Source organism: Cupressus sempervirens, chromosome 2 (genome assembly GCF_028749045.1).
Source record: "Cupressus sempervirens isolate cs-2001-9-10 chromosome 2, ASM2874904v1, whole genome shotgun sequence".
In the NCBI taxonomy this organism is placed as follows: Eukaryota; Viridiplantae; Streptophyta; class Pinopsida; order Cupressales; family Cupressaceae; genus Cupressus; species Cupressus sempervirens.
The window spans coordinates 45,474,797-45,501,184 of NC_143119.1; the positions used below are offsets into that span (position 1 = coordinate 45,474,797).

Here is a 26,388-nt window from a genome sequence, read left to right on the forward strand (position 1 = left end):
AACCACCATCATATCCATTTGGGCAGTCTTTAATTTGTCTCATAATTACAATTTTACATCACATCTCCCACCATCTTTATAGATGTGCCATTACTTTACTATAATAACTCTTGTTGAAGATAGTCGCTGAAGTTCTCCAACATCACTTCTCCAATATTGGATAAATTTATCGCCTCTCTAAAGTGTGGCTAATTTTAAAGTTCGTGAACTTATCCAAATATTTAATAATTTCATCTATTTGGCTTTGTAAATACCAAGTTTGTGAATGTCTCATTTAAAACATATTGACTATGATCTCTGAATCTTTTTCCAAATGAAAATTATTGGCCCTCAGCTTGGGCATCGACTACGGTGCAACTTATTTGCATCATTGACAGTTGTGCCAAGTTGTGCTCGTGCTCGACTTCTATGGGCTTAAACATTGCATGACACTATCTACGCAATAACATATTTGCACTTTGGTACAAAAAAATTGTTAACAAACAATAGTATGTTAGTGATAATGTTAGCTAATTACATTAATATGTATTAGTAATCTGCAAACACTTACAATTAAGTAACATAATTGCTAACATACTATTGTTTGTTAGTAATATGTTTTTTTACCAAGGTGCAAATATAAAACACATTGCTAATAAACAATAGTATGTTAGCTAATTGTATAATATGTGTTAGTAATTAGGGGAAATATTGCAAGTAATTACTTTTCAAGGATAGGCTAATAGGATTTTCTCTTCATGGGATTGTTTGATTCAAAGAAACTGGTTAGATGTGAAAATTAACTGGTATAATGATGGAAGTAGGAGAGTGGACAAAACAAAAGGTAGGGAGAATGCAATTTGGATACTGCTGGATGAAGGTTGGATAAAAAAAAAAACTTCAACGGAGCCTCTAAAAGTAACTCGGGAGTTTCAAGAGCAAGGGCCATTGCAAGAAAGGCTAATGGGGAGGTTAAAGCCATAACATCAGAAAGAAAACTGGATGGAACTAATAATGCAGCGGAATCTCATGCAACTCTCCTAGCCATGCAACTAGGAGCCAAGTTGAAGTATCTGTCGAGGCAACAACATATTTGCACTTTGGTAAAAAAACATATTGTTAATGTAAACAATAGTATATTAGCAATCATATTAGCTAATTGTATTAATATGTGTTAGTAATTTGCAAACACATACAATTGAATAACATAATTGCTAACTTAGCAATATGTTTTTTTACCAAGGTGCAAATATGTGGCTGATGTAGAGGTGTCCAACCAGCCTATTCTTTCAAATTTCACCATTCGATCCTTTTGTTAGGGCTGCTCATATTGGGAATATTGTATGGCAGACGATGGAATGTATTCAATTCGGAAAGATATCCTTCAAGAAAAATCAGTGGGCAAAGAGAACACACAGCTTTTGGTAGCATATAGTCAGGAAGCCTGGAATTTGACGGTCACCATATCTAGCACTTGGAGGCCACTTGGACGGTCACCCTATGCTGAAATTTGAAATTTGAAAGAATGGGCTGATTGGATATGAAGTAGTAGATGAAACAAACAACGAGCATATGTGAAAAAAGCAGGACACCAATTCTTGCTTGGCCCCCATTAGTGTAAATGGTCAAGCGTTGCAGCTATTAGAAAATGTGCGTTTCTACCATATGCCCTACAACATGGTTGAGACTGGCAACTTCTTTTCAACTTAGAGGAAGCAGCGGAGTAAAATTAGGTTTCGAAGGGGGGCAAAGCTTTTCCATCTGTAAATGGAACAATAGTGATAATAATTTTGGGCAATACCAATGGAATCTTAGATACCCGTCCTTCTGTACTTCAACAGCGCATGCTATTCGTGCTGCAGAAATTCCACCATTGATTTCGTCCATTGTTAGGTACCAATTTAGGAAATATTCAGCGGTTCGCAAGGGTCAAGTTCAGGTCATTTCTCTTAAACTTTTCACCTGCAATGAAATTTTGATTCTGTTTTGAGAAATAAGAACATATTTTATCAGGAATTTGTGGGTACACAACAAGGCTTTGATGTTGTTTGCTAATTTCTGTTGTTATAGCCATGCTTGATTGCTGAGCAAAATTGCATGCGAGGATGCTCCTTTAATCTTTGCTTTTACTTTTCAATATTTATTTGCGGTTATATCATAGTATTTTCCAATTACGAGCTTGGGTTCGAACCTAGGTTCTTCTCACGACTGTGTTATGTATCTTATACATTTATTGCCTCGAACAAACTTTAGCAAAGGGAAGTCAGAAAAACAGGAATGGAGCCTTTGAATTGTTTAGTGAGATATCACATCAGGGCTAAAATCAGAACCAATGAGTGAATTTCAGAGTGCTTTGGTAGTCATATTGGCATCACACAAGTTTGCCCATTTTCCCAATTTCGTTTGAGTTATACATTGGTATGTTGAAAGAGCTATACCTGCCTATCAATATGCAGACAGATCTAACCAATGGAATCGTTAGAATGAATACTTGAATTACAAGATTAAATATTTCATATGATGCTATAAGTTTTAACACTTCCTCTGGGCAAATATGAAATTAATTAGTTATTACTGAGTTCATTCAATGAACAAAAATATTTTATTCATAATCATAAGAACACTATTCATAATCATAAGAACACTCAATGTAGAGTTTATTCACAAATAAAAATCATGGAATCACTCAACATGATAAACTTGTAAAAATCTCAGCTAAGCCTTTTAATCATGGATGATCTCCACATGAACTGTCATGGAGTAACTCAACGTGACATCCAACTCCCATCATGGATTTACTCCATGTGACGTCATCATGGATTCACTCCACATGATGATCATTCCTAGAGTGAAAGAGTTATCATAGCTAAATCTTACAACCTACCTTGTTTATTCACAGATAAATAACAAAAACAAGACTTAGATCCATTTAAGTCTCAAAGTTGATCATACCTAGCTTATTTCTAAAATAAGAAAGTTTCACCTTAGACAATGGCTTGGTGAGTATATCAGCAGTTTTCTCATTTGTGCTGATGTATTTCATCTCCACAATTTTTCGAAACACCATGTCTCTTAAGGAATGGAATTTGATTTCTATGTGTTTAGACTTGTCATGGAAGACAGGATTGATAGAAATTTTAATACAGCTCTGATTGTCACAAAAAATAGTGGTAGAGTTCAATGATTCTCCAAATAATCCTATGAGGAGTTTACGAAGCCATATTGCTTCTTGAGCTGCTGTATAAGCAACCACATATTCAGCCTCAGCTGAGCTTTGAGCAACACATTTTGCCTTCTCGCTGCACCATGAAATCATAGCAGACACAAGGCTGAAGCAAAAACCTGTAGTACCTTTCTGTCCATAATGCAACCAACCCAATCTGAATCAGGAAAACCATGAAGCTGAAGATCATCAGTGTGTGAAAACTTCAATCCATACTTTAGAGTTCAACGGACATATCTAAGAATGTGCTTAGCAGCAATGAGATGAAATTTCCTTGGTTCTCACATAAACTGACTCAAAGTATTAACTGCATAGTAGATATCTGGCCTAGTATTAACAAGATACATGAGGGAAGCAATCAACTGTCTATAGAGAGCGGAAATAATCAAATCTGAATCAGCAAGAACTTCTTGAAGTCTTTTCAAATTAACCTCCATAGGAGTCACATTTGGTTTCCAATCAAGCTCTCCGAATCTTTTAAGAATATCTACAACATACTTGCCTCAGCTGAGATTAATCTCATCAGACTTTTGCCAAATTTCCAATCCAAGAAAGTAGTGCATTAATCCAAGATCTTTCATCTCAAATTCAGAAGTTAAGTCATTCTCACATTTGTCTATCAATTTATCATCATTACTAATGAAGAGATCATCAACATAAAGAACTAGGATCAGCATGAGGTTATTATACCTTTGAAATAGATATTCAGATCAACTTCATTTTTTATAAAACCCAAGCTCAGAAGATATCTATCAATACGAACATACCAAGCCTGAGGAGCTTGCTTTAGACCATACAGTACTTTTTTTCAGCTCGCAAACATGAGAATCTCTGTTTATGAATTACAAATCCTTCATGCTGTTCCACAAAACTTCTTCATCAATGAAACCGTTAAGAAAGGCTGTCTTGACATCCATTTGGGGTAGCTTCCATTTTTTAACAGCTACAATAGTAATTATAGGTCTAATAGAAGTTTATCTAGCTACAAGAGCAAAAGTCTCATCATAGTCTATAACTTTATTTGAGAAAAGCTCCTTGCTACAAAGCTGGCTTTGAATTTCTCAATACTCCTATCAGCACCTTGCTTAATTTTGAACAACCATTGAGAAGAAATAACCGATTTACCTTTTGGACGAGGGACAATCTCCCAAAAATCATTTTTCATGATTGAATCATACTCCCCCAACATGATGTCTCTCCAAACTTGCTGTCCTATAGCTAAATCAAAACAAGAAGGTTCAGAGTCAATGATATTACACATCAAGGCTACATAACTGTCAAATTTCTGAGGCCTTTTACTTTCTCTAAGGGTTCCCCGTGGAGCTGAAATGTTTTCAACATCTTGTACAGTATTTCTAGCTCACAATGGGCTTTTCTTTTCATTCACTGGAACACTAGGACCAACATCAAAATCAGGCTGAAATTAAGGACAATCATCAGGAGAGTCCTCCCTCTCAACAAGGCTAGGAGAAGAGGGAGTAGCAAGAGGAAGTTCTTGAGAGATTACAGGTGCTTCCATATGAATATCTGAAGAGGGTTCGATAGATCTTCCACATATCAAATTTTCTTCAAAGGAGACATCTCTTCTTAACTCAATCATCTTTTGACCCAGAATGTAAATTTTATAAGCCTTAGACAATTCACTATAACAAACAAAAATTCCCTTCTTTCCCGAGGGTTCTAATTTAGATCTTTTATCTTTGGGAATATAAATATAAATTGAACAACCAAATATTTTAAGATGACTTACATCAGGTTTAGAACCAGAAAAGGCTTTTTCCAGAGTCATGTTGTTAAGATCAATGTGAGAGCTCCTATTTTGAACATATGCTGCTGTCCTGCAAGCTTCAGCCCAAAGAAAAATCTACAACTCTTGATCATGAATCATGGCTTTAGCAGCCTCAACTATGGCTCTGTTTTTCCTTTCAGCAATACTGTTCTGTTGAGGATTGTAAGGAATGCAAAAGCCCCTCTTAATTCCCAAATCAACACAAAAGGATTGAAATGCACAAGAGATAAATTCACCCCCATTGTCAGATCTGAGAGTCTTGATCTTCTTTTCTGTGATATTTTTCGCAAGAGCTTTAAATTCCTTAAACTTAGATAATACTTCATCAGGTTCCTTGGATTTAAGAGAGAAAATCCAAGTCTTGCGAGAGAAGTCATCAATAAATGTGACATAATACCAAAATCCACTTAATGAAGCTGAAGACATGGGCCGACACAAATCAGAGTGAAACAATTCTAGCACATGCTTAGCTCTACTTTCGCTTGAACGAAAAGGACCCTTAGTGAATTTGCCCAATGCACATCCCTTGCAAATGCCATCATAGGAAGCATTAAGTTTAGGAAGACGTACAACCAGCTTATCCATAGTAGAGAGAGATTTGCAGTTGAGATGATTAAACCTTCTATGCAAAAACAAATTATTATCAGAGGCATCATGATATAAAACTCGAATTTGATTTACAGAAAGCTTGTAGAGACGTTCATGACGAACTCCAATCACTTGAGTTAAAATCAGAGGTTTTCTTCCATGCAACTACTGTTCCATTAGTGAAAGCAACATTAAAACCTATATCCTCTAAGGCTGAAATAGAAATTAAGTTCCTCTTGATACCAGGAACAAATAAAAATTGCTAAGATGAAGAGGTATACTAGAACTTAATTTAAATGAAGTGTTACCAGCCTCTTTAGCGGAATAGGGAGCATCATCTCCAATGATTACTTGCAAGTGAGAGTCCTTTTCTTCCAAATTTGATAGATGTTGCTTATAGCCTGAAATGTGGTGAGAAGCACCACTATCTATCAACCAAGTATTGCAATCTGCTGGAACATTACTGGACAATGCTGAAATGAAAAGAAATCCTTCTGGATAATTGTTGGAGTCCTTGAAAGAACTTGAATCTTTTACATCAGAAACAACCACTTGATGATCAAGATTCATAGTACACTTTCTAGAATAATGACATTATTTATTGCCTCTGAAACATTTCACTTTGGACATATCTCTTTTCCTTTTAAAATCAGAAGATGAAGAAAAGGGATACTTATCATCAAAGCTCCTGAATTCCTTTTCTTTCCTCTTTTCTTGGAACTATGAGTATTAAGGACTTGATCTTCCTCATTGAAAGATTTACGAGAATTTCCCCTGGCCTCCAACTTGCATTCTTCTTGAATACAATCAGATCTTAATCTATCAAAATTTGGAAGGGAAGCTCGCTTCTACCATTGATACCTTAAATGAATGATTCCCAAAAATGTGGGAGACCATTCATGGCTAACATGACAAGTTCTTTGTCATTAATAGACTCCCAATAGTATCCAATTGATCTTTTAATCTGAATATTTCAGAAAGAAAGAACTAATGGACTCTTCTTTGCCCATTTTGATATGAAGAAGCTGCATGTGAAGAGCCGAAGCCTTGCTAGTATTGTTAACCTCATACAACTTGTGAAGATGGTCATAGATTTCCTTTGCCGAGATTATCAGTATAACTATTATCATTCTCAAAGGTAAAAACATGAAATTACAAGAAAGCTAAGCTATCATGTGTGATAAGTCTCAAGGAAGCCAATATCATATAAAGAATGTTATTTATTGATGTCGAAAGAATTTCGCAAGATCCAAAAGGACCAAAAGAGAAGTCAAGTTTATATTATTGATTATGCACTTTTGAAGAGTTAGAGATAAATGGATCTAAAATTGTACATTGCACTTATACAAATCAAATACAATGTATGCGATAGGCATTGAAGAGTATATGCAATGTTGAGGAGTTTGGTGATTGAGGATTGATGGATCATCTTTCATATGATAAGCTGTGATGTATTGAAAAAGATGGAAAAGAGTGATATCAAAGTAGGAAAACAAGACAAGTATGCAAATTATTTAACATTGATGATTTTATCTTACAAGTCTGCTGATGACACTCTCATATTACGAGTGAATAAACTCCATACACAACAATCTATATGAATAAACTTGAATAGTGATAAAAGACCTGCCATATTCATGTGTTTATCTAATAATGAACACATGACATCCTTGGGAACCATACAGCGAATGCAACAATGTGACCAATATTATGTGATGGTATCTAACCAAAAAAGAATGGATTAAATGCAAGGACAAATATGTAGCAATTGTTATGAGTTCAATACAGAATAATGACTGTGCCAAGGAAAATAAGAAAGATGTTGTTATAAATCCAAATTAGTTCATGGGATGTAAAGAAGATTCCATCGATATCATTTAAGCATTTGGCGGCAACATATTGTCCATGCCATCAAAGGCTACGAATAAGTCAAGGAATATTGTCAGAGGTTTTAAAATATTACATACTTGCTAACAAATGCTAAAATATATATGTATTTGCCTAACACTACATATGCAGTGTATGTACTACAAGGTAACGACATGAAGTAATAAGAAGCGGTTAAAGAAAAATCAATACAACGATGCCAGTATGGATGTTGACCGAAAAGTCTTATGAGAATACTATCGGGAGTCTTCAGCCCAGTCACATGATTACCATTTTCAATGTCATCTTCAAGAAAGCTGCCAAAACTTTGGAGGATATGGAGTAATTGACGACAAATACAGTCAACATACATTGACCAAGCAGCAACAAATATAATATTGTGTATGCAACAATTATATTGCAGGAGGACATGGTAATTGAACCCAGGGGAAGTGGCAATATTTTCCATAAGGTAATAGTCCCAGTGAAGTCCCGATAAAAAGACAACGAACAAAACATAAGCCTGCGATTCCTCAAGTGCATAGAACAACAAACAGGTTGTGTGCCAATGGCATCTTGAGTCTGCAATAAATCCCGATGGAGTTAAAATATTGGCCATAGAAAGGAGTGATTTTTGTTGTGAGGTTTTCACACCATCGCCCCAAAATTTTGGGGACCCCATTTTTCGGGTTCCTTAGCAAGATTTGGAATTGTCCAGAGGTTTTCGATTAGAAAATTTTACACCTTGGATGCCTTCGGGCTAGGAAAGGGATTTGATTTGTTTTCACCTGGTGCGAAACTTGATTTTCCAGAACATGTAATTTTGTCCTTAGGCCAAACAAAATTCAACGATATTTGGTAGGATAAAATTGCAAATTTTGGACTTAGAGATTTTTTCTCGAAAATTTGAAATAATTGTATAAGCTTGAGTAGTTTCAAAAAGAAAATTTTTGATTTAGTCGTTTTGGAAAATCTTGAATTTTTTTGGTGAAAAGGAAATTTTCTTTTTGATAGTGAAATTGAAATTGGAGTTTGAATTTCAATTGCCAGGAATGTTTTGTTTAGTGAAAAATTTGAAATTGTATTGCAAAATTGAAATTGGATTAAATTGCAAAATCTCATTAATTTGGTTGAAATTTATTGAAACTAGAGCCTAGAAACTAAAGATGAAAATCAGTAATAAATAAAATCATTAGAAAGAAAATCAACACCAGAAGATATCCTGGGAAAACCCTTCTAGAATGAAGGGAAAAACCCAGCCACATAACAAAAGATCATTTTATTGATAATAAACATTCAAGTGTACAATATCCTTTGCTTGACGTGAATATATAACAATAGGAGAGACTCTTCACATTATAACCAAAGGTCTCTTGAGATTCCCATAACTCCTGTAATTAATTATAACTCTTTGAATATTCATGCCTCAATGCATGTGAATGACACGTCATTTACATTTAATATTCCAAATTTAAACTATAAATGTCCTCTTCAACTGAAGTTGACAATAACAGTAATAACGTCCATATTTCTAGAGAAAAGATCTCTATCACAGCTACAATCTTCAACTCTCCCTCTTAGCCAGAGAGAGATCTTTAATAGAAAAATGACACAAAACTACAACCAAAAGTCAATGATAAAATCTCATCGTATAGATCCTATAAAATCCATGGAAACACTCAACATAAAAACCTATAACAATTACTCATATTCATGGGTTTGCTTAACATAAAAACCTGTATCAATTACTCATTTTCATGGACATGCTCAACATCATAATTGGTAACAATTACTCATTGTTAATAATTAGGGAATCACTCAACATAGCAGATTTGTAAGACTCACAACTAAGCCTTTAATCACAGACTCTCTCAACGTGAGCTGTCATGGAATTTTTCAACATGACATCCAACTCCCATCAGGAAATCTCTCAACGTGATGACATCATGGACTCTCTCAACATGATGTTCACTATCGCATAGTGAAAGAGTTATCAAAGCTGATCTTACAATCTCATTTATTCACACATAATTGAAGTAGACATAACAAAATAAGACTTAGTTCCATTTAAGTCAAATTATACAAATACCACAAGCATCACAAGCATGTATGATAATGAGGGGGATTTCATAAGTACTCCCTCTTAATTATGAAGTCTCCCTCTAAATCTAACATTTCCCAAAGCAACCTATTGCCTTTCTTGTTATAGCTGCAACAATGAGATATAAAAGATTAATCAGTCAAAGATATCAAACAATAGTATACTCTATTTCTAGCAATTCTCATAAATACTCATCTCTTTGTAGTCTAATCTCAATAAACACACATAAACAAAGAGATTTAGAATAATGCCTGTAAATCTCATAGCATCAATATAATTAAAAAAATATGATATCAACATTAAAATAATACTTATCTCTTCAATTCCATGCAATACTATTTCACAACAAAGTCCCACTTTGTAGCTGAAGAATGCAATCACATCTGAAACTGTTTTCCAGCAAGAATCTTATATTCTACAATACCAATAACTTATCACAAATAAGGAACATTATTAGTAACATGCATTCAATGATTGAAATATAACTTTGAGTATCATAAGAAGATAGCTAAAGAAACCTCCTTAAAAAAGAAGAAGCTCCCTCTCAGTGTTATAGTTGTAGCAGAGCTGGTCTCATCGTGAATGACCCATTTCCAATAGAATTGATCCATGCATGACCAAAAGCTTCACAGAGACAAGATATGAATTTCCATTACAAGCTCATGGTCAATGTGAGATGCCATAATAAATGAATGATAAGGTGCTCGATATATATCAAAGCTGCTACTCTCGGAACACAGGAATAATCATTCACTAAAATCACCACTGATCCAGGCAGTTCGCAGATGTTACAGAACACACCTATCTAAGATTATCATCATCAAATCTGAGGGATGCGATTTTCCAAAACAAAGATACCAAAAAACTTAAATTTGAGAAGCAGTTGATAGAAATGGAGAGGTCGTGCAAATAGACAAAGCCGTTTTTCCAGATGCCGTATATCTGAAGGAAGCTTATCAATCGCAAAGTGAACACATGCGGTAATGGTAAAACTGGAGATTATATATGTCTTATAGCCGATACCATCATCATTGACGGAATGAAAATTAACCTGAAGCGAGTGGTGATGGAGGAATGATCTTGCATGTTGACATTCATATCTTAAATGTGATGGTTTCCATATATGCGATAACTCTTTAATCAGATTTTTCTTGACAAAAAGTAATTGAAGTCCAAAAGAATAACTGTTGCTAGCACATATGCGGGACCGAGAAAGAATTAAAAGATAGAATAAGATAGAGTAATATAAGACTCTTGGTGAACTGACATGCATATGCTACCAGCATACGTGGTGAACTGGTACTTTTTCCTTGTGGAGCACCTTGATGGCCATGCTTTCACTAGTCTTAGAATTCCGGGCAAATTTCACCTTGGCAAAAGTGCCCTCCTCGAGGGTTATTCCCACCTAATATTTGCTCACCCGTTCCTTTATATTCTATATGCTCATACTAGCTCCAACTCTCTTACAATCCCCTCAAACCCAGTTCAGATCCACCCACACCTGTACCTACATTGCTACTTTAAAAAACACTTAAACATGACATACTCATTGTCTGCAACAATGAATGTCTGTACAACCCAAACAGAAATAGGTAGCAATGAAAAGGAAAAAAATAGATACGACCCAACTCAACTAATGCAATTTGGTGATAACCCAAGTGGTGAAATTCAGACTTGCTCCCTATATTTCTACTGTGGGTCTAATTTCCTTCAACTTTCTTATAGTAAAATACAATTGGGTTAGAAATCCAAACAATACTTAACACTAGAGAATCATAGAGATACGATTTCTTAAAGTCTGATTAAACATATAATAGGTGAATCTCTCCGTATCATATGAAAAAAAAGGTTAAAGATACTAGGATAAACTTGCATGAAAGAAATAAAATCTCTTGACCCATTTCACCAGTATCATCAAATGGATATGGTAGCAAGGAGCCAAGAACCTCATCCAACGGTGAAGACAATAAATAAAAATAAAAAGTAAAAAATAATCTTTTGCAGCTACTTGAAGTGAAGAGCTAAATAATATCAAAACTCGAGCTCGAATACCATGTTGAAACTAAAGCCCAGAAACTAAAGATGAAAATCAGTAATATAGAAAATCATTAAAAAGAAAATCAACACTAGAAGATATCCTGGGAAAACCCTTGTAGAATGAAGGGAAAAACCCAGCCACACAACAAAAGATCATTTTATTGATAATAGATGTTCAAGTGTACAATATCCTTTGCTTAATGTGAATATATAACAATAGGAGAGACTCTTCACATTATAACCGAAGGTCCCTTGAGATTCCCATAACTCCTATAATTAATTATAACTCTTCGAATATTCATGCCTCAATGCATGTGAATGACACATGCCATTTACATTTAATATTACAAATTTAAACTTTAAATGTCCTCTTCAGTTGAAGGTGACAATAACAGTAATAACGTCCATATTTCTAGAGATAAAGATCTCTATTGCAGCTACAATCTTCAACAAAATTTAGCCTAGAGGATTTTAGAAATGTTAGAGGAAATTGGTAATTTGGAATTGAAAATCGATTTTGGCTTGCTAAGATTTGATTTTAATGATATTTTAATTACCAAAGCATTGTTAAATGAAAAATTTGACATCTCCTAGGCTTACCTTGTTTCAATTTTCCAATTTCTGATCAAAACTAGCGATTAAATGGGCCAATTTCACTATAAGTGTAACAAATGGTTTTTCATATAAAAAACAAAGACGGTTTAAACAAAGAATTTCCAACATTCATAAATAGACAACTGAAAAATCATTTTCATATGACATTAACTGTTTTTAACAATTAACTGAATCAACCATAACCATATCAATGTTCATTTGAAATTAACTAATTTCACGATTAATAGAAGATAACTGTATCCATAATCATTTGAAATAACTAGATTCACGATTAACTAAACATATTTGTATTCATGATCAACTGAAAATAATTGTATTTATGGTCAATTGAAATAACTAATTAAACGATCAACTGAAAATAATTGTATTTGTGATCAACTGAAATAACTAATTAAATGATCAACTGAAAAAAAACTACATTTATGATCAATTGAAATAATAAGATCAACTATCCTTTCTTCATACAAGTAAGTAATGCTTAACAAGGAAAGAAATTAAGAACATACAAGATTCTTTCGGAGGATCTTTAGCTGGTTGTGCAAGCCTCGGCTTTGGTGAGAGGATAAGCAACCTCGGGCCATACTTATCCCCACAAATTCTATTAAATTAGAAAGGCCCTCCTTACCTTAAGACTGGGCTTGGAATGTTCTTAGTCTAGCCACTTGAGCATCTGGTGTTTCATGTTGGCATAACTAGTGCTACTAACATCAAGTGATCATTATATGACAACCATGCCTTAAACTACCTTGGACAAGGATTTCAGATGGTTTCATTGACCCAATCACCACTGCTTGACTTGACAACAGGTTTCATTGTCAGGGATGAGCATAAGCTATTAAGTTTATTTCATTTAAGTTATTCATGTCTAATTTCTCCTCTGCTTTCTTGCAGATTTGTTCCACCTCTTCACCTTACTTGGCTATAGCCGGGGAGTCCTAGGTGTCCGAAATTTCATGATCAATTTGCTCTATGCATAGATTCATTGCTTAGTATGCTTATCACAACTGTGACGAGAAAGATTATGTTCTTAAGACTATTTGGGAAATATTATTGGATAGTATATTATATTCTGGATTTTATTGTATTTGGAAAAACACTTACATAAGGGTTGTATCTAATTTATTATGAAAGTTAAAAGAAGAGGACTGTCAACAAAGCACATGGAGTATGCAACAAAAATTCATATTGTATCTTCAAATAAATTTGGAAAAGAAAAAGTCTTGTGAGCCTAACTGGCTGTTATGGAAAGCAGTAAAATGATGTTGAAATAACATTACATGACCTGATGTATATTCTAAATATTTTTGAAACCTTGCAACTGAATTGGAAATCTACCCTTCTTTAGACGCTGCAAACGTATCAAATGTAGAATACTTATTTCTCAATGGCTGAGTACATACGGCAGAGCTGCTGCTTGTAAGTGGATGTTTAGACTAGAAAGAAAAAGGGATTTCAACACACGGGATTGTGTGAAGTCGGGTGCTGAAGGTGGTAGAGAAAGTGTAAGGAAGACGTAGTGAGGAAAGGTTGTCGGGTGTGCAAAATGAATATGCCCGATTCTTCTCATGGCTCCCATTTAAAAGAGCAAGCCGTGACTTCTTGGCTTCCACCATTTTAAAAAAGATTATATGTCAATTCAAATTGCCAATTATTAAATCGATTGAAAAGAGAGGGAAAAAGAAAAGGTTGGAAAGAATTATAATTCAATTATTAATATAATATATATTTACATACATTCATGTAAGTATATCAGTGGGGTGACATCATTTTATTAAGTTATTATAATATAATGGTGCCATTTCATTTTAATATTTATATGTTTATATATATATTATAATAATATGATGAAATATCAATCAAAATCCCTTGAGGTATGTTTTTATATTTTAGTTAAATTATTTTATGCTTTCTTAGATTATTTTCTTAATAGCTCATGCGGGTCCCACAAATGTATCCTGTGTTCAAGTCGTGTCCTTTCCAAAGAAGTTTAAGGTCATACTTGCTGATCCTGACGACTAAACTAAGCGAGCATCCCATTCCGATGATCCTGTTTAGCAATGCTTCCCCCCTCTTCATCTTCTCTTGCAATCACCCATGAAAACAATTCCGCCATAATAACAATTCTTTAATAATTTCATATAAACATTTTAAAAGACTTTAAATTATTAATCATAATTTCAAATGAAGCAACTGCTAACATTTAATAACAGTTAATGGTTAATGACCATCTTCATTAACAGTTAATACAACATATATAAATAACTACCTATTTCACATGATCATGAAAACAAATAATCTGTTAAATCCATCGGTTATGAACAAGTTTTAAAATTAAGTCAAAATTTTGGGATGTAACATACCCTCCCCCTTAAAGTTTTCATTGTCCCTGATGAATATCACAACAAAACTTTAAACAATACCTTATCAGTTAAATTTAAGAAAAGAAAAGAACTGTTCAGGTTCTAGCCCTAGAGAAAAGATGAGGGTATTTTTGAAAAATTTCGTGATAATCCTCCCGAGTGGCATTATCCTCTGCATACTGATCCCACTAGACCTTGCATTGTGTCACCTCCCGATTTCGTAAGCGTAGCTTACACACCTTGAGTATTCTGAGTGGTTCTATTTCTACCACCCCTGGTTCTCGCACCTGTAATAGGTTCCAATCAATTATATGGTCATGATGACTAATGTAATTCTTATGGTATGACACAAGGAAGATGTCATGCATCTTGGCAAGGGCTGGTGGTAAAGCAATTCTGTAAGCTACTAGGTTCCCAACGTCCAATATCTCAAAGGGTCTCGCATACCTTGGGGCTAACTTGGCATTCTTACCAAACTTGATAGCTTCTGAGGTTTTACCCTTAATAGTACTTTTTCTCCCAATGAGAATTCTCTAGGTGTTCTTTTTGCGTCTGCATAACTTTTCTATCTGTCATTAGCTTCTTTCAATTTTTGACGAATCTGGATTATTTGTTTTTCCATTTCGTTAAGCAATTCAGGTCTAATAATAATTTTGTGTTCCAAACGATTCCAACTCACAGGAGTTCTACATTTGTGACCATATAGAGCCTCAAAGGGAGCCATTTTAATGGTGGATTGATAGGAATTGTTATACGCAAATTCCACCAAAGATATATATGTTTCCCACTGGTATTGCCGATCCATACAATAAACTCTCAAAAGATCTTCTAACACTTGGTTTATTCTTTCTGTTTGACCATCTATCTCAGGATGATAAGTGGAATTGATGTTTAATTTAGTACCTAATGCTGAAAATAATGTTTGTCAAAATCTAGAAGTTATCCTAGCATCCCTGTCCGAAATAATTTTCTTTGGAATTCCATGCAATCTGAAAATTTCTTTTATGAATTTATGAGCAATCCCTAGTGCTCCATCAGTTAGATTTCCTGGTATAAAATGAGCAACTTTTGTCAGTCTATCAACTACTACTTGAATGGTATTGTGTCGATTTCGTGTCATACGTAATTCTTGTACCAAATCCATAGAAATTATCTGCCATTTCCATTCCGGTACTTCACTAGGGTGCAAAAGACCGGTTGGGTATTGATGTTTTGCTTTTACGGTCTATTTGGTTCCTGGAAGATGACAAGAATTGGTTTTTTCAAAATCCGGATTGAAAATTTTTTGTGTTTGTTTCAAAATTGGCAAAATGGAATTAGCATACCGGACTTCCAATTTTGCTTAAAAACCAGGTTTTCCAACTTCTTACTAGCAAGTCGGAATTTAAAATGAAAACTTGGTTATGTTTTTTAAGGAGTGTAAAAACAATAGATTAGACTACTTTTTGAAATTTGCCTTTAACTCCAAGCTTATGCATAAAAATGTGTCTTCATACGCATCTTCCGAGTGAAACAAACGGTTTAAGTAAAATCCCAAAAATTGGAATGAAGATTTGCAAAACCTTGATTTGGCTAAACCAAAGTTTGTAGAAATCCGGGTTTTTTAAATTCCACAACCAAACGGACCCTTACTCTTTGGCATTCTAAACATCCTGCCACAAATTCTGTTATCTCCCTTTTCATTCCTTTCCAAAAATATAGAGGTTTGATATCGGACAACATTTTAATTACTCAAGGGTGTCCTGAATATGGAGCTGAATGAGATTCTTTTAGAATTGTTTTTCGTAGTTCAAATTTGTTGGGTAATAAATCCTGTTATGATATCTTAACAATCCATCCTCTTGTAGACTAAATTATGAATATTTAGAATCCTGTGGGTCCCTGATAAGAGCTAGGTTGATCTCTGAATAAAATTCATCATGCTCTAGGTGTTGTAAAATCTGTTCCTTTAATTTGAAGTTTATAGTAGCCATTGCAGAAATGTGTCTTCTCCTACGTAAGGCATCTGCCACTTTGTTTTCCTTGCCTTTAATATAACATATGTCGAAGTCATAGTCTGCTAAAAATTCCAGCCATCTTCTTTGTTTAGCATTTAGAATTGGTTGAGTAAAGATATATTTTAGGCTGTGATGGTCAGATCGTAGTTCAAAAGGTTTTCCAATCAAATAGTGTCTCCACATTTGAAGAGCATGTATAATAGCTGCTAATTCCAGATCACGAGGTACGTAATTCTACTCATAATTTTTCAATTTTCTAGATTCATATACAATTACATATTCATCCTCCATTGGTACCTCCTAAAACTTCTCCTGATGCATCTGTTATAACTACAAATTCTTTTTGTGGGTCGGTTACTTTTAGTATGGGTGTTGTAGTTAGCTTTTCCTTCAAGTATTCAAAAGCTGATTGACATTTTTCCATCCAAACAAATTTCTTTCCCTTTCTCTGAAGTGATGTAATCAGATAAGCTATTTTGGAGAAATTCCTACAAATTCTTTTTGTGGTCAGGTACTTTTAGTATGGGTGTTGTAGTTAGCTTTTCCTTCAAGTATTCAGAAGCTGATTGACATTTTTCCATCCAAACAAATTTCTTTCCCTTTCTCTGAAGTGATGTAATCAGATAAGCTATTTTGGGGAAATTCCTGACAAATTTCCTATAAAATCTCGCCAATCCTATAAAACTCCTAAATTCTTTCACATTTTTAGGTATAGGCCATTCCTTAATTGCTTTAATTTTTGATGGATCTACGGCTATGGCCTGAGCTGATATAATGTGCCCTAAATATTGGATTTCCTTTTGATAGAAAGTGCATTGAGACAATTTTCCATATAATTTATGTTCTCTTAACCTTTACAAAACTTTTTCTAGATGTTTTTGATGTTCTTCCTCGTTCTTTGAATAGATTAGAAAATCATCTATAAAGACCATCACAAACTTTTTTGCAAGACTAGTGAGTTCTGATTTTGCTAGGGCATCACATCTTGAGGGAGGATTGAAATTTTCTGAGATCTGATCCGAACTTGAAGAGGGCCCAATTATTAGTAAAGACAGATTTAAGGTCAAATTCTATATATTTTTAGAGACAAAGATTGGTTTTAAAGGCAGATTCTATTTTTTGTTCTTTTTTGGTTCGTTTTCCTTATCTTCTTCTTGCACTACTCATCCACCACTTCATCATTTCTGTTGATAGGCTGAAGTTGGGAGATATAAGTGTAGATTTCATGATAGGATATTTGAAGAGGCAGAAATAAGCTAGACCACCATTGGATTGAAGTTTGGAGATTGATAAGTGTAGTCCATTCTAAGTTAATGAAGAGGTAGAAATAAGTGGTAGTCCCACCCCAAGGATTGAAGTTTGGAGATTTATAAGTGGAGAGATAGGACTTGAAGAAGTAGAAATAAGCTAGATTCCATTGATAGAAAGAAGGTTGGAGATCGATAAGTGTAGTCTATATTATTTAGAACGAAGGGGCAAAAATAAGTGTTTAGGATGGTAGATGTTAGTGCAAGCAAGAACCCAAAGGGAACGAATACCAAAAAAGACAAGGAAGACATGATGCCTAAGACCACCACCTTCTCGAAAGTGAGGTGAATAAGTGATACCAATAGCAGTACCGTGAACATTGTACAACTGAAGGACAGATTGAAGGAAGGGCGATCCCTCATGGCAAAGAAGATCTACAAGAGCGGAATTGTACATGCGACGACTTTCCCTTTTACTTTGCCTTGTCCATAATTGGTAATGGAGTGGACATCCCGGTTTGATATTGTTACCAAGTCCATCATTTTTGATGAAGAGAAGAGAGTGTTGGCTAACATAAGTGGAGAAGTGGTTGAAGAAGTATTTAATATTCCCCAGTATAAAGGCATGACAGTGGTAATGATGGATCAGGCGTCCAAGTTATTTCAGGATAATTAGGAGGCCTACTTCCTTCATTTAAAGCAGAATTGGTTACACGAAGGCAAGAACTAGATTTGAAATCAAAGTATGGCGATGTTATTGTGCTTCTCAACCGAATCATGGGCGTGGCTCAAGGTATGCAATTCGAGAACTAGGTGTACTACTTTATTGATGAAATTGAAAATGGAAAAAAAAATTTGATTGCGCTAGAATCATAAGTGAAAATATAGAGTTGCAACTTAGGACAGTGCAAAATCAAAAACAATTCTATATGGGATCTTATCTTTTCTATCTAATTGCTAGACTATGGAAATCGTGGATTTAAGGCCTTAGGAATGATCGAAAATGGGGTGGGGCAATGTTTGGTGCATGAGTGCTATCCACAGCTTCATTTGCACAACACCAAAGATTATAAGATGTTTTATGATGCCTTTGCCATGAAGACGGTAAGGATATTACAAGGGACACTTGCTAGAAGGCTCATCGGAAGCAGAAGTAAAAGTTAAGAAGTATGTGAGTTGGTTCATCCAATTTCCGCAATTCACTTATATTAGAGTAGCAGGAAGTATAGTTGTCCCAAGAGACTTCCAAGGTACCCACCTGACAAGATAGTTTTGATGGAGTTGGCTAGGCAACTTGAGCATTACGACAAAATGATGAAACTTAAAGGTGAGACAGGGATTACCTTCTCATTTGGAATAGGCAATGATACTAGCTCCAATCCTATCGCCTTTGCAGTTGCGGAGAAAGAGTTAGAGCGATATTATCTAGGATGGTATAGAGCAAGACAAGGATTCGATCCTAATTGTCTTGTCAATGCATCTCACGAAAACACATTCAAACATACTCCTACTATAGAAAATTTTTGGGTCAATTTCCAGAATGATTTTCATGCGAGGAAGTTAGCTTTCTCAAGATTGTCAGTGGGCATGATGATGGCAATCAGATGGAGAGGCCTTGATATTCTCGATCAACTGGAAGATGATGAAAATGTGCTAAGAGAGGATTATGATACAGTGGATGGAACAGAGTTGGGTCCAGTGGATTGGGATGATCATCAGGATCCTTCCTTAGAGGCAGTTACAAGGACAATTGATCTACACAATGAGTCACGGTGCAATGAGAAGTTAAGGCAAGTACAAAGTCGGAAGGTGTGCCTTACTTATGAGAAGATGAAACCGGAGGAAGAGGGTTCAGCAGAGTTAGTCGGACATAAAGGTGAAGGTAGAAGCCAAAAACCAAGAGTAGTGAAGGGTAAGAAGAGAAATTTGGAGGTTGAACAACAAAGAGACAGAATGAAACACCATCAAGGGGGAGCATAATTGAGGCTAGGAGCCAAGAGATTAACACAAGTAGACAAAGGGTCACGATAGAGGTGAGCTCTGATTCAGAATCAAGTGGTTATAGTGAGAGTATGGAGTACTGTCCTCTCTTAGAGAACCAACATGGAAATCATGTGACAGGCACTAGTGAAGAAGAGGATAGGCCAATTGATATTGAGGAAATAAGCGAGGTGCTCAAAGCCATTGTTAATGCTTTGCTATTCGAACCGAATCTAGATTTGGGGAGATGCACAACACCACTATGGTTAAGGCAAATGCTTATGCCAAGAGGCGAGGTGGTAACTGTCCGAATAGTTGAAGATATTCAAGGGTTAGTGGAAAAGGAAGATAGTGAGAAATAGAGGCAAATTGCAAAAACAGTGGTAGAGGTAATCAGGAGTGATGATGAGGGTCACTGAAAAGTTTAGATTGCTATATCAAAGGTTAGCAAGGCAGTGGATGAGATTGTAGCCCAGGAGTATGAAATAGTAGAGCATAACTTGGGAAGATTCATGGATGACATGAATTGTGAGGAGATCCAGGAAGGCATGGTTTCAATTAGAGAAAGGTTGAGGAAGGCGAACGAGAGGATTGTAAAGTTGGAGGCCGAGAACAAGTATTGGAGAGATTGCCAGCCTATCCAACAGTTGCATTAGGCAGCTCTTTCACAAGACAATGGGAGCAATATAGAAGAGATATCGGCTTAGCTGTACGAAGTCAAGGATTGGATTCATGATATAATTCAAGAGGGGCGAAATTTCTTGCCTTCCTTTATCTCTACCGTTGGTTGTAATTTTGGCCCCTATATAAGGTCATTTGCTCTCATTTGTAAAGGGTTGAAGAAAATTGTTCCTTAATACCAAAATTGCTTCTCTTTATCATTGTTGTGACTTGCATGGTGATTAAGAACACTTGGTGTTATTGCATGGTTTCTACTTTCAATAGTTAGACTTAAATTTCATTGAAGTTGTTAAAGTAGATTTTATTTCAAGAAAGTTGTTAAGAGTAAGAGTAGATGGATAGTTGCATGGTGATATTAGTGGATGTTTGATAGGGATCTATAAACTAGGCCACTAGCATCCCAACAGCTGGTTAGGAAGCCTTGCGTGGTAATCTAGTTCTTTTTCCCTTGAATCATTGCATCTATGGAGGTAGAGTTGTTGGTAAGCTTTCATCTGATTTGATCCCTGTCCATTTGCTAATCTTTCCATTCATAGGAGTAGGAGTAAGACAATGAGTAGTGTAGTAGTTGGAGTTCAATCGAGAAGAAAGTTAGGAAGGCAGAAGTCATTTGAACACGCACCCTCCATCATCACCATCAACATTATTTGGCGCTCATATACTTTGCAAAGCTAGATTAACATACGTGAATGAATAATGTAAGCCTGCCTATGTGATTAACCAATAAATCACATTAATATAACTGAGTTAGTATCGACAGATTTAAGGAACCTTGGAGTTTTTCTCATGTTCTTCATGAGTATTTACTTTTCAAGAGAGGGATTGAGTGTTTGATATTCCATATCAAGTATTCAATTGCTATATAGTGGTCCAAAACTGACATCAACAACTTTCTCGATTATCCAAACATGGGGGAAATCAATACAAAGTTCTTGATATAAGGAAAAGTGCCACAAAGTGAAGATGTTAAAGATAATTATTTAACAACAATTTAAATCAACATGATGAGGACAACATGCATGCCGTACTTACATGAAGATAAGCTATTGAAGGCACACCATTGATTAAACAATCACCATATTACACAACAATATATGACTTCCTTATAATATTTATATGCTGTCAGGAGCTTTCATACAGTGACAAATATGGAGTATTGTTTTTAGAATCAAGTTGGGATCATTCTCTAATGGTGGACATATACTCCAAAAACAATTGAAAAGATAATAGTCAACAAAGAATAACACAGGTAATGAAAGACGATGCAACAGTGTTATGGTTACATGCTTAATCATTGATATATATATATATATATATATTTATTGTCGTTTCATAGTGTTGACGGAGTGATGCAACAACATCCAGAGCTATAAGGGCAATCCTGTGTCACCCAAAAAAAATGTACTTAGACTTAGTTTCTGTTTCAGGTGTTTTTATTTCTGGACACCCATTTGGGTCAAATAAAGGTTGCAACTCTCACAGTTTCACTATCAGTGTTCTAGGATAGAGTATTTGAGCACCGTGGATATGCGAAAATGCCTAAAAAATTAGGAGTATGTAATTGGGCCATCATTTTGGTGAACTAGAAGGTGTAAATTGGTTAGATGATTGTAATTGTAATTTAGAGCATTCCAGAAAAAGAATCAGGTCGAAAGTCTCCACGGTTTGAAAGTTATTTCAGTTTTTTGGTTTTTGTAGACCTCCTAAGAATGCTTCAAAGTCTGTTTTTCAGTTAAGTAGGCTGAAAAAGCGGGTACGAAAAAGCAGTCCGAAAAAGCGGAACCGAAAAAGCAGGCCGAAAAAGCAGTCTGAACAAAGCGGAACCGAAAAAGCAGGCCGAAAAAGCAGTTCGAAAAAACAAATCGAAAAAGCAAAGCAGAAAGGGTAGCATTGAAGAAAATTATTACAGCCATCTACAACCAGGTTCTTTTGTTAGTATTTTTTTTTAGGGTGTTATAAGCTTTCAGTTGTAAGTGTGCATTATACCAGCATTATCATTTTGTAATCCATGTACATGCCCAAGTCTTGGTCATATTTCATGAGCATTGTAATTTTCATTGCAATTAAGAAGATAATAGTTGCTGGTGTCATTTAAGCAATTTAATATCATTATTTATCAGCTAGTTAGTTTGCATACCAACTGTTTGTAAAAATGCCAGTTGGCTATAGGTGTTCATTTCTCATACTTAGATCATATATATGCACTGAATATTGTCAAAATTAGTAGCACACTCATGTTAGGTCATTGTGTAGTCCATTGTAGTCTTCTAGCACAAGATTCTCATTGATGCAAATTGAAGAAAAAGTCATTTGAAGCTAGCTGAAATACTATATTAGTCATACGTCCCTTGCATGTGAATTGTTTGACAAAATTCTTTGAGCATTCAATCAGCATCTTTGAGAGCAGATTTGAGGAGGGTTATTATATTGGTATCAGAGCTTGCTTGCAAAGTGTTTGACGAAATGTCAAACAACTGAAGTATAAAGATTTTTGGTGTTTGAAGCAGTTATAACCTGTTGGGGTCATTACAGTGGTATCAGAGCTATAAGTCCTGCCATCCTGTGGAGGTCTTATTGGGAATTTGGATTAGCCAGATAGAGAGAAAAATGTTTGACAAAATAAATGCCAATCCAGATCAGGGAAAGGAAAGATTCTTACAATTATTAGACACCTTAGCACAGGGATAGCGATCAGCAGAGCAAAGAGCACAGGACCAGATTCAGAGATTTGAGCTTATGATGCAAATGATGGCTCGTCAAATGGGGTTGAATGCTAATGTGGTTGAAGAAAATAATCAGAATGGTAATAATCAGGATGGGGCACATAATGGAGGCGAACAAGTTGAGAACAATTTCGGTCATGCACCCCAGCAAACTAGGACAGTGAGTTCGAGGCCCATGGTTCGAACATTTCCTCCTAGAGCTCCAGAGCAGCCCGTACCAGAGCCTCAGATCACTGATATACAGGACCTGCTGAGGAGAGATTGGGAAGCCGGAGGTCTAGATTTTACTACTGCAATTACCTTTAGGGAGTATATAGATGTGCGGATGAAGCATATGCCACATGGACATGACAGGAACCAGAGCTATGAGCTACAGAAGAAAGTAGGGAAACTTCAGTTACCATATTATGATGGCTCGGGGGAGTCTACAGCAAGAGCTTGGGTTCAAAAGCTTGACACATACTTTCAAATGAACCCTATGCCTGCGGAAGAAGCTATTAAGTATGCAGCAATTCACCTGGATGGGTTAGCACACGAGTGGTGGCATCATGGTATGGTCACTATGGGTCATGCACACATTACCTCATATGTGGAGTTTAAGGAGAGACTGATTGAACATTTTGATAGGCCTAAGGATCGTACCTTCCCTATGACAGGCAAAAATTTGTATGAGGAGTTTAACAGACATGTTGATTCAATATAGGGAGACATTAACACATCTTCAGGTAATGGTTTATTTGCATCATCTTCATAGGTAGAAGGGGTTTCAGATGTTGTGCAGGTTGAGCTAGTTGCAGCAGAAGGTGATATCATAGGCACACCGGATTGCATGATTGATACAGATAGTGATTCCAGTACAGTTGGGTTGGATGAAGTTACAATAGTTGAGGATACTGTCATGTTTGAGGATAGTACAGTTGATCCGAAAGTGAGCATTCAGGACTTTGCAGAAAATGAGTATCAAGCACAGTTGGATGCTTCTTCACATGAGATAGAGGCTAGTAGCTCTTCACTTGGTTTGGCAAGCCAGCTGAAGACAGGGGACAAGAATATTGTCACGACTTTATCTCATCATGACAGGATACATGGATTGATTGAGAATTACATTTGGATGATTCAACTGCAGGAGAGACAGAAAGGAGTCACAACAGGTTCTTCTTGTGACGACTTACAACAGATCAAGGAAGATGCAGTGAAGAAGGAGGAGGAGGAGGTTGACCGGCTTTTTCATGAGCTAGAGGATACTCGAAATTCCTTGGTGTGTACTCGGTTGGCTCTCCAGGATTTTAGAGACACGTGGACGAGCTTTGTCTTGAGGTGAGTTCAGTTCGGGAGTTAGCGCGTATAACAGGGACTCAGTTTTCTTTTACAGTCAGGTCACATGATGATGATATGAGTATGTCTAGCATTCACACTCCGGATTCAAAGATTGTAGACAAGTGCATGAAGTCAGTTGGTATTGTTCACATTACTCAGGTTAGAAGTTTACTTGAATTGCCAGCTAGTTTCCGTTCATGGATTAGATGTTGGGATCCTTATCTTAGTACTTGGGATCGTTTTGACCAGAGATATCTATCATTCCTTGGTGGTAGTATCTATTGCACCATCATGGACTTGATTAGTAGTTTGCCAGGTGTATTTCTCATCCATGCCAGCAACTTTTTTGATGCTGGAATTAGTTTTTACACACCTGTGTTGGGCATTGTTCATATATCCAGTTGAACATTCTTGTTGGAATGGGTTGATGATCTCTCAGATATGACAGAGTTTACAGAAGAGTCCTAGGATCTAAATATTACAGATGATAGCTATTTCGAGGTTACTCCTTTGGACAGTGTACCATGGATAGAGTATAGGAGTTCGACCAGTCGGCACAATCATGTGTCTAGTCAGCTGAGAGTTGGCGAGCAAGACATTTCTATCGCTTGCGAGCATTTCGATGTTGCTCGTCAGTTGTTAGTAGTTTATGGATGGGGTTCTCCTACTAGTGATGAGTAGGGAGGCAATTATCTTTCCTTGATAGAGATCCACTCTTTATGGGAGGCTATCCGGATTCTGAAACAAAATTATATGCAGTTGGTAGCCGACAGAGATTATCTTATGGAGTGGGGGAGTACAGCATATGATGCATCATTGGCCAAGGAAGATGAGGTGAGTGAGCTTACTCAGCAGCTCGAGGTGACTTCTGAGATTCTTGAGAGTACACAGTTGGCTTTTGAGGAGTTGCAGTTTCATTTGGCTAAGGTGACCATGGAGTTAGAGCGACTGCAGTCTTTACCAGATTCTATACAGTCACAAGCTGAGGTGTCTGGTGATCCGCGGATGTCCATGGTCGAGGTTGATAGAGGTAGTGGAGATGAGGATAAATCTGTCCACGACACTATTATTGGCATATTTGGTCCATTTCCACTGGAGGTAGGTTCAACTGAGTTGGGTGCTGCAGCTGAGCATTGTGATATGTTTGACTTGGAGGGCACTCTTGGCTATATCATCCTCTGACTTAGCTGATGATCAGTCTCAGTTGGTCATATCATGTTTGCAGGATGAGTCTTTGACTGAGATTGGTTCTTTTTATCGGCATTATACTAAAGGATATGTTCATTGGTTTGCTTTTGATCCATGTGTTGAGGAGTTGATGGCAGACAAGTTTGGACTGGGCTCTCATTTTTTCTATCTACCGTGTAATGACTATTCACCATCAGCAGTGCATGGGTGTTATGGTTATGAAGCAATGGCCGGTAATCTGCAGTGTTGTGTTAACTGCAGTAGATGTACAGTGTGTGGATTCTCTGTATTTGGTGCAGTTTCATGTTGGAGTGGTCACTATTGTAGCAGAGTTGGAGTGTGCATTCCACATAACATGGTGGGTTGAGTGGATGGTGTTTATTATGTTGACAGTTTGGGTGATCTACTCTACTTGGGGTCTAATATTTTGAGAGTTTGTGCCTCGTGGGTTCCTGACTGTAGCAGTAGTGGATTTGGAGTTCAGTTGCACTGTGATTCACGATTCATTTATGGATTCCTCTTGGTTAATTTTCACAAGTTGTTGCAGGAGCCTATGTTGACTGACAGCAGTATAGTTCATGACTACATTTGGGATCTAGGTGGATTGATTGGGTTGTTGTTCGGCCATTGCTTAGGGACAAGCAATTTTGGGAAGGGCGGACTGTAATGTCCTTATTTTAGCATTCATAGCATGATG

At 36.1% G+C, this 26,388-nt stretch overlaps 1 protein-coding gene across 4 annotated transcripts in view; it reads left to right on the top strand.

The window, feature by feature from the left end:
* The first annotated feature begins 1,259 nt into the window (after positions 1-1,259).
* LOC149570987 (uncharacterized) overlaps positions 1,260-26,388 on the top strand; it is a 163,239-nt gene continuing 138,110 nt past the window's right edge. The window contains exon 1 of one of the 4 annotated variants that reach the window (XM_089812553.1): positions 1,260-1,918. In XM_089812553.1, coding sequence (XP_089668679.1) covers positions 1,628-1,918 — 291 coding nt within the window. In that variant the 5' untranslated portion in view covers positions 1,260-1,627. The remainder of the gene's footprint in view (positions 1,919-26,388) is intronic. The other 3 variants (XM_089812551.1, XM_089812554.1, XM_089812552.1) reach the window with 3 other exon arrangements.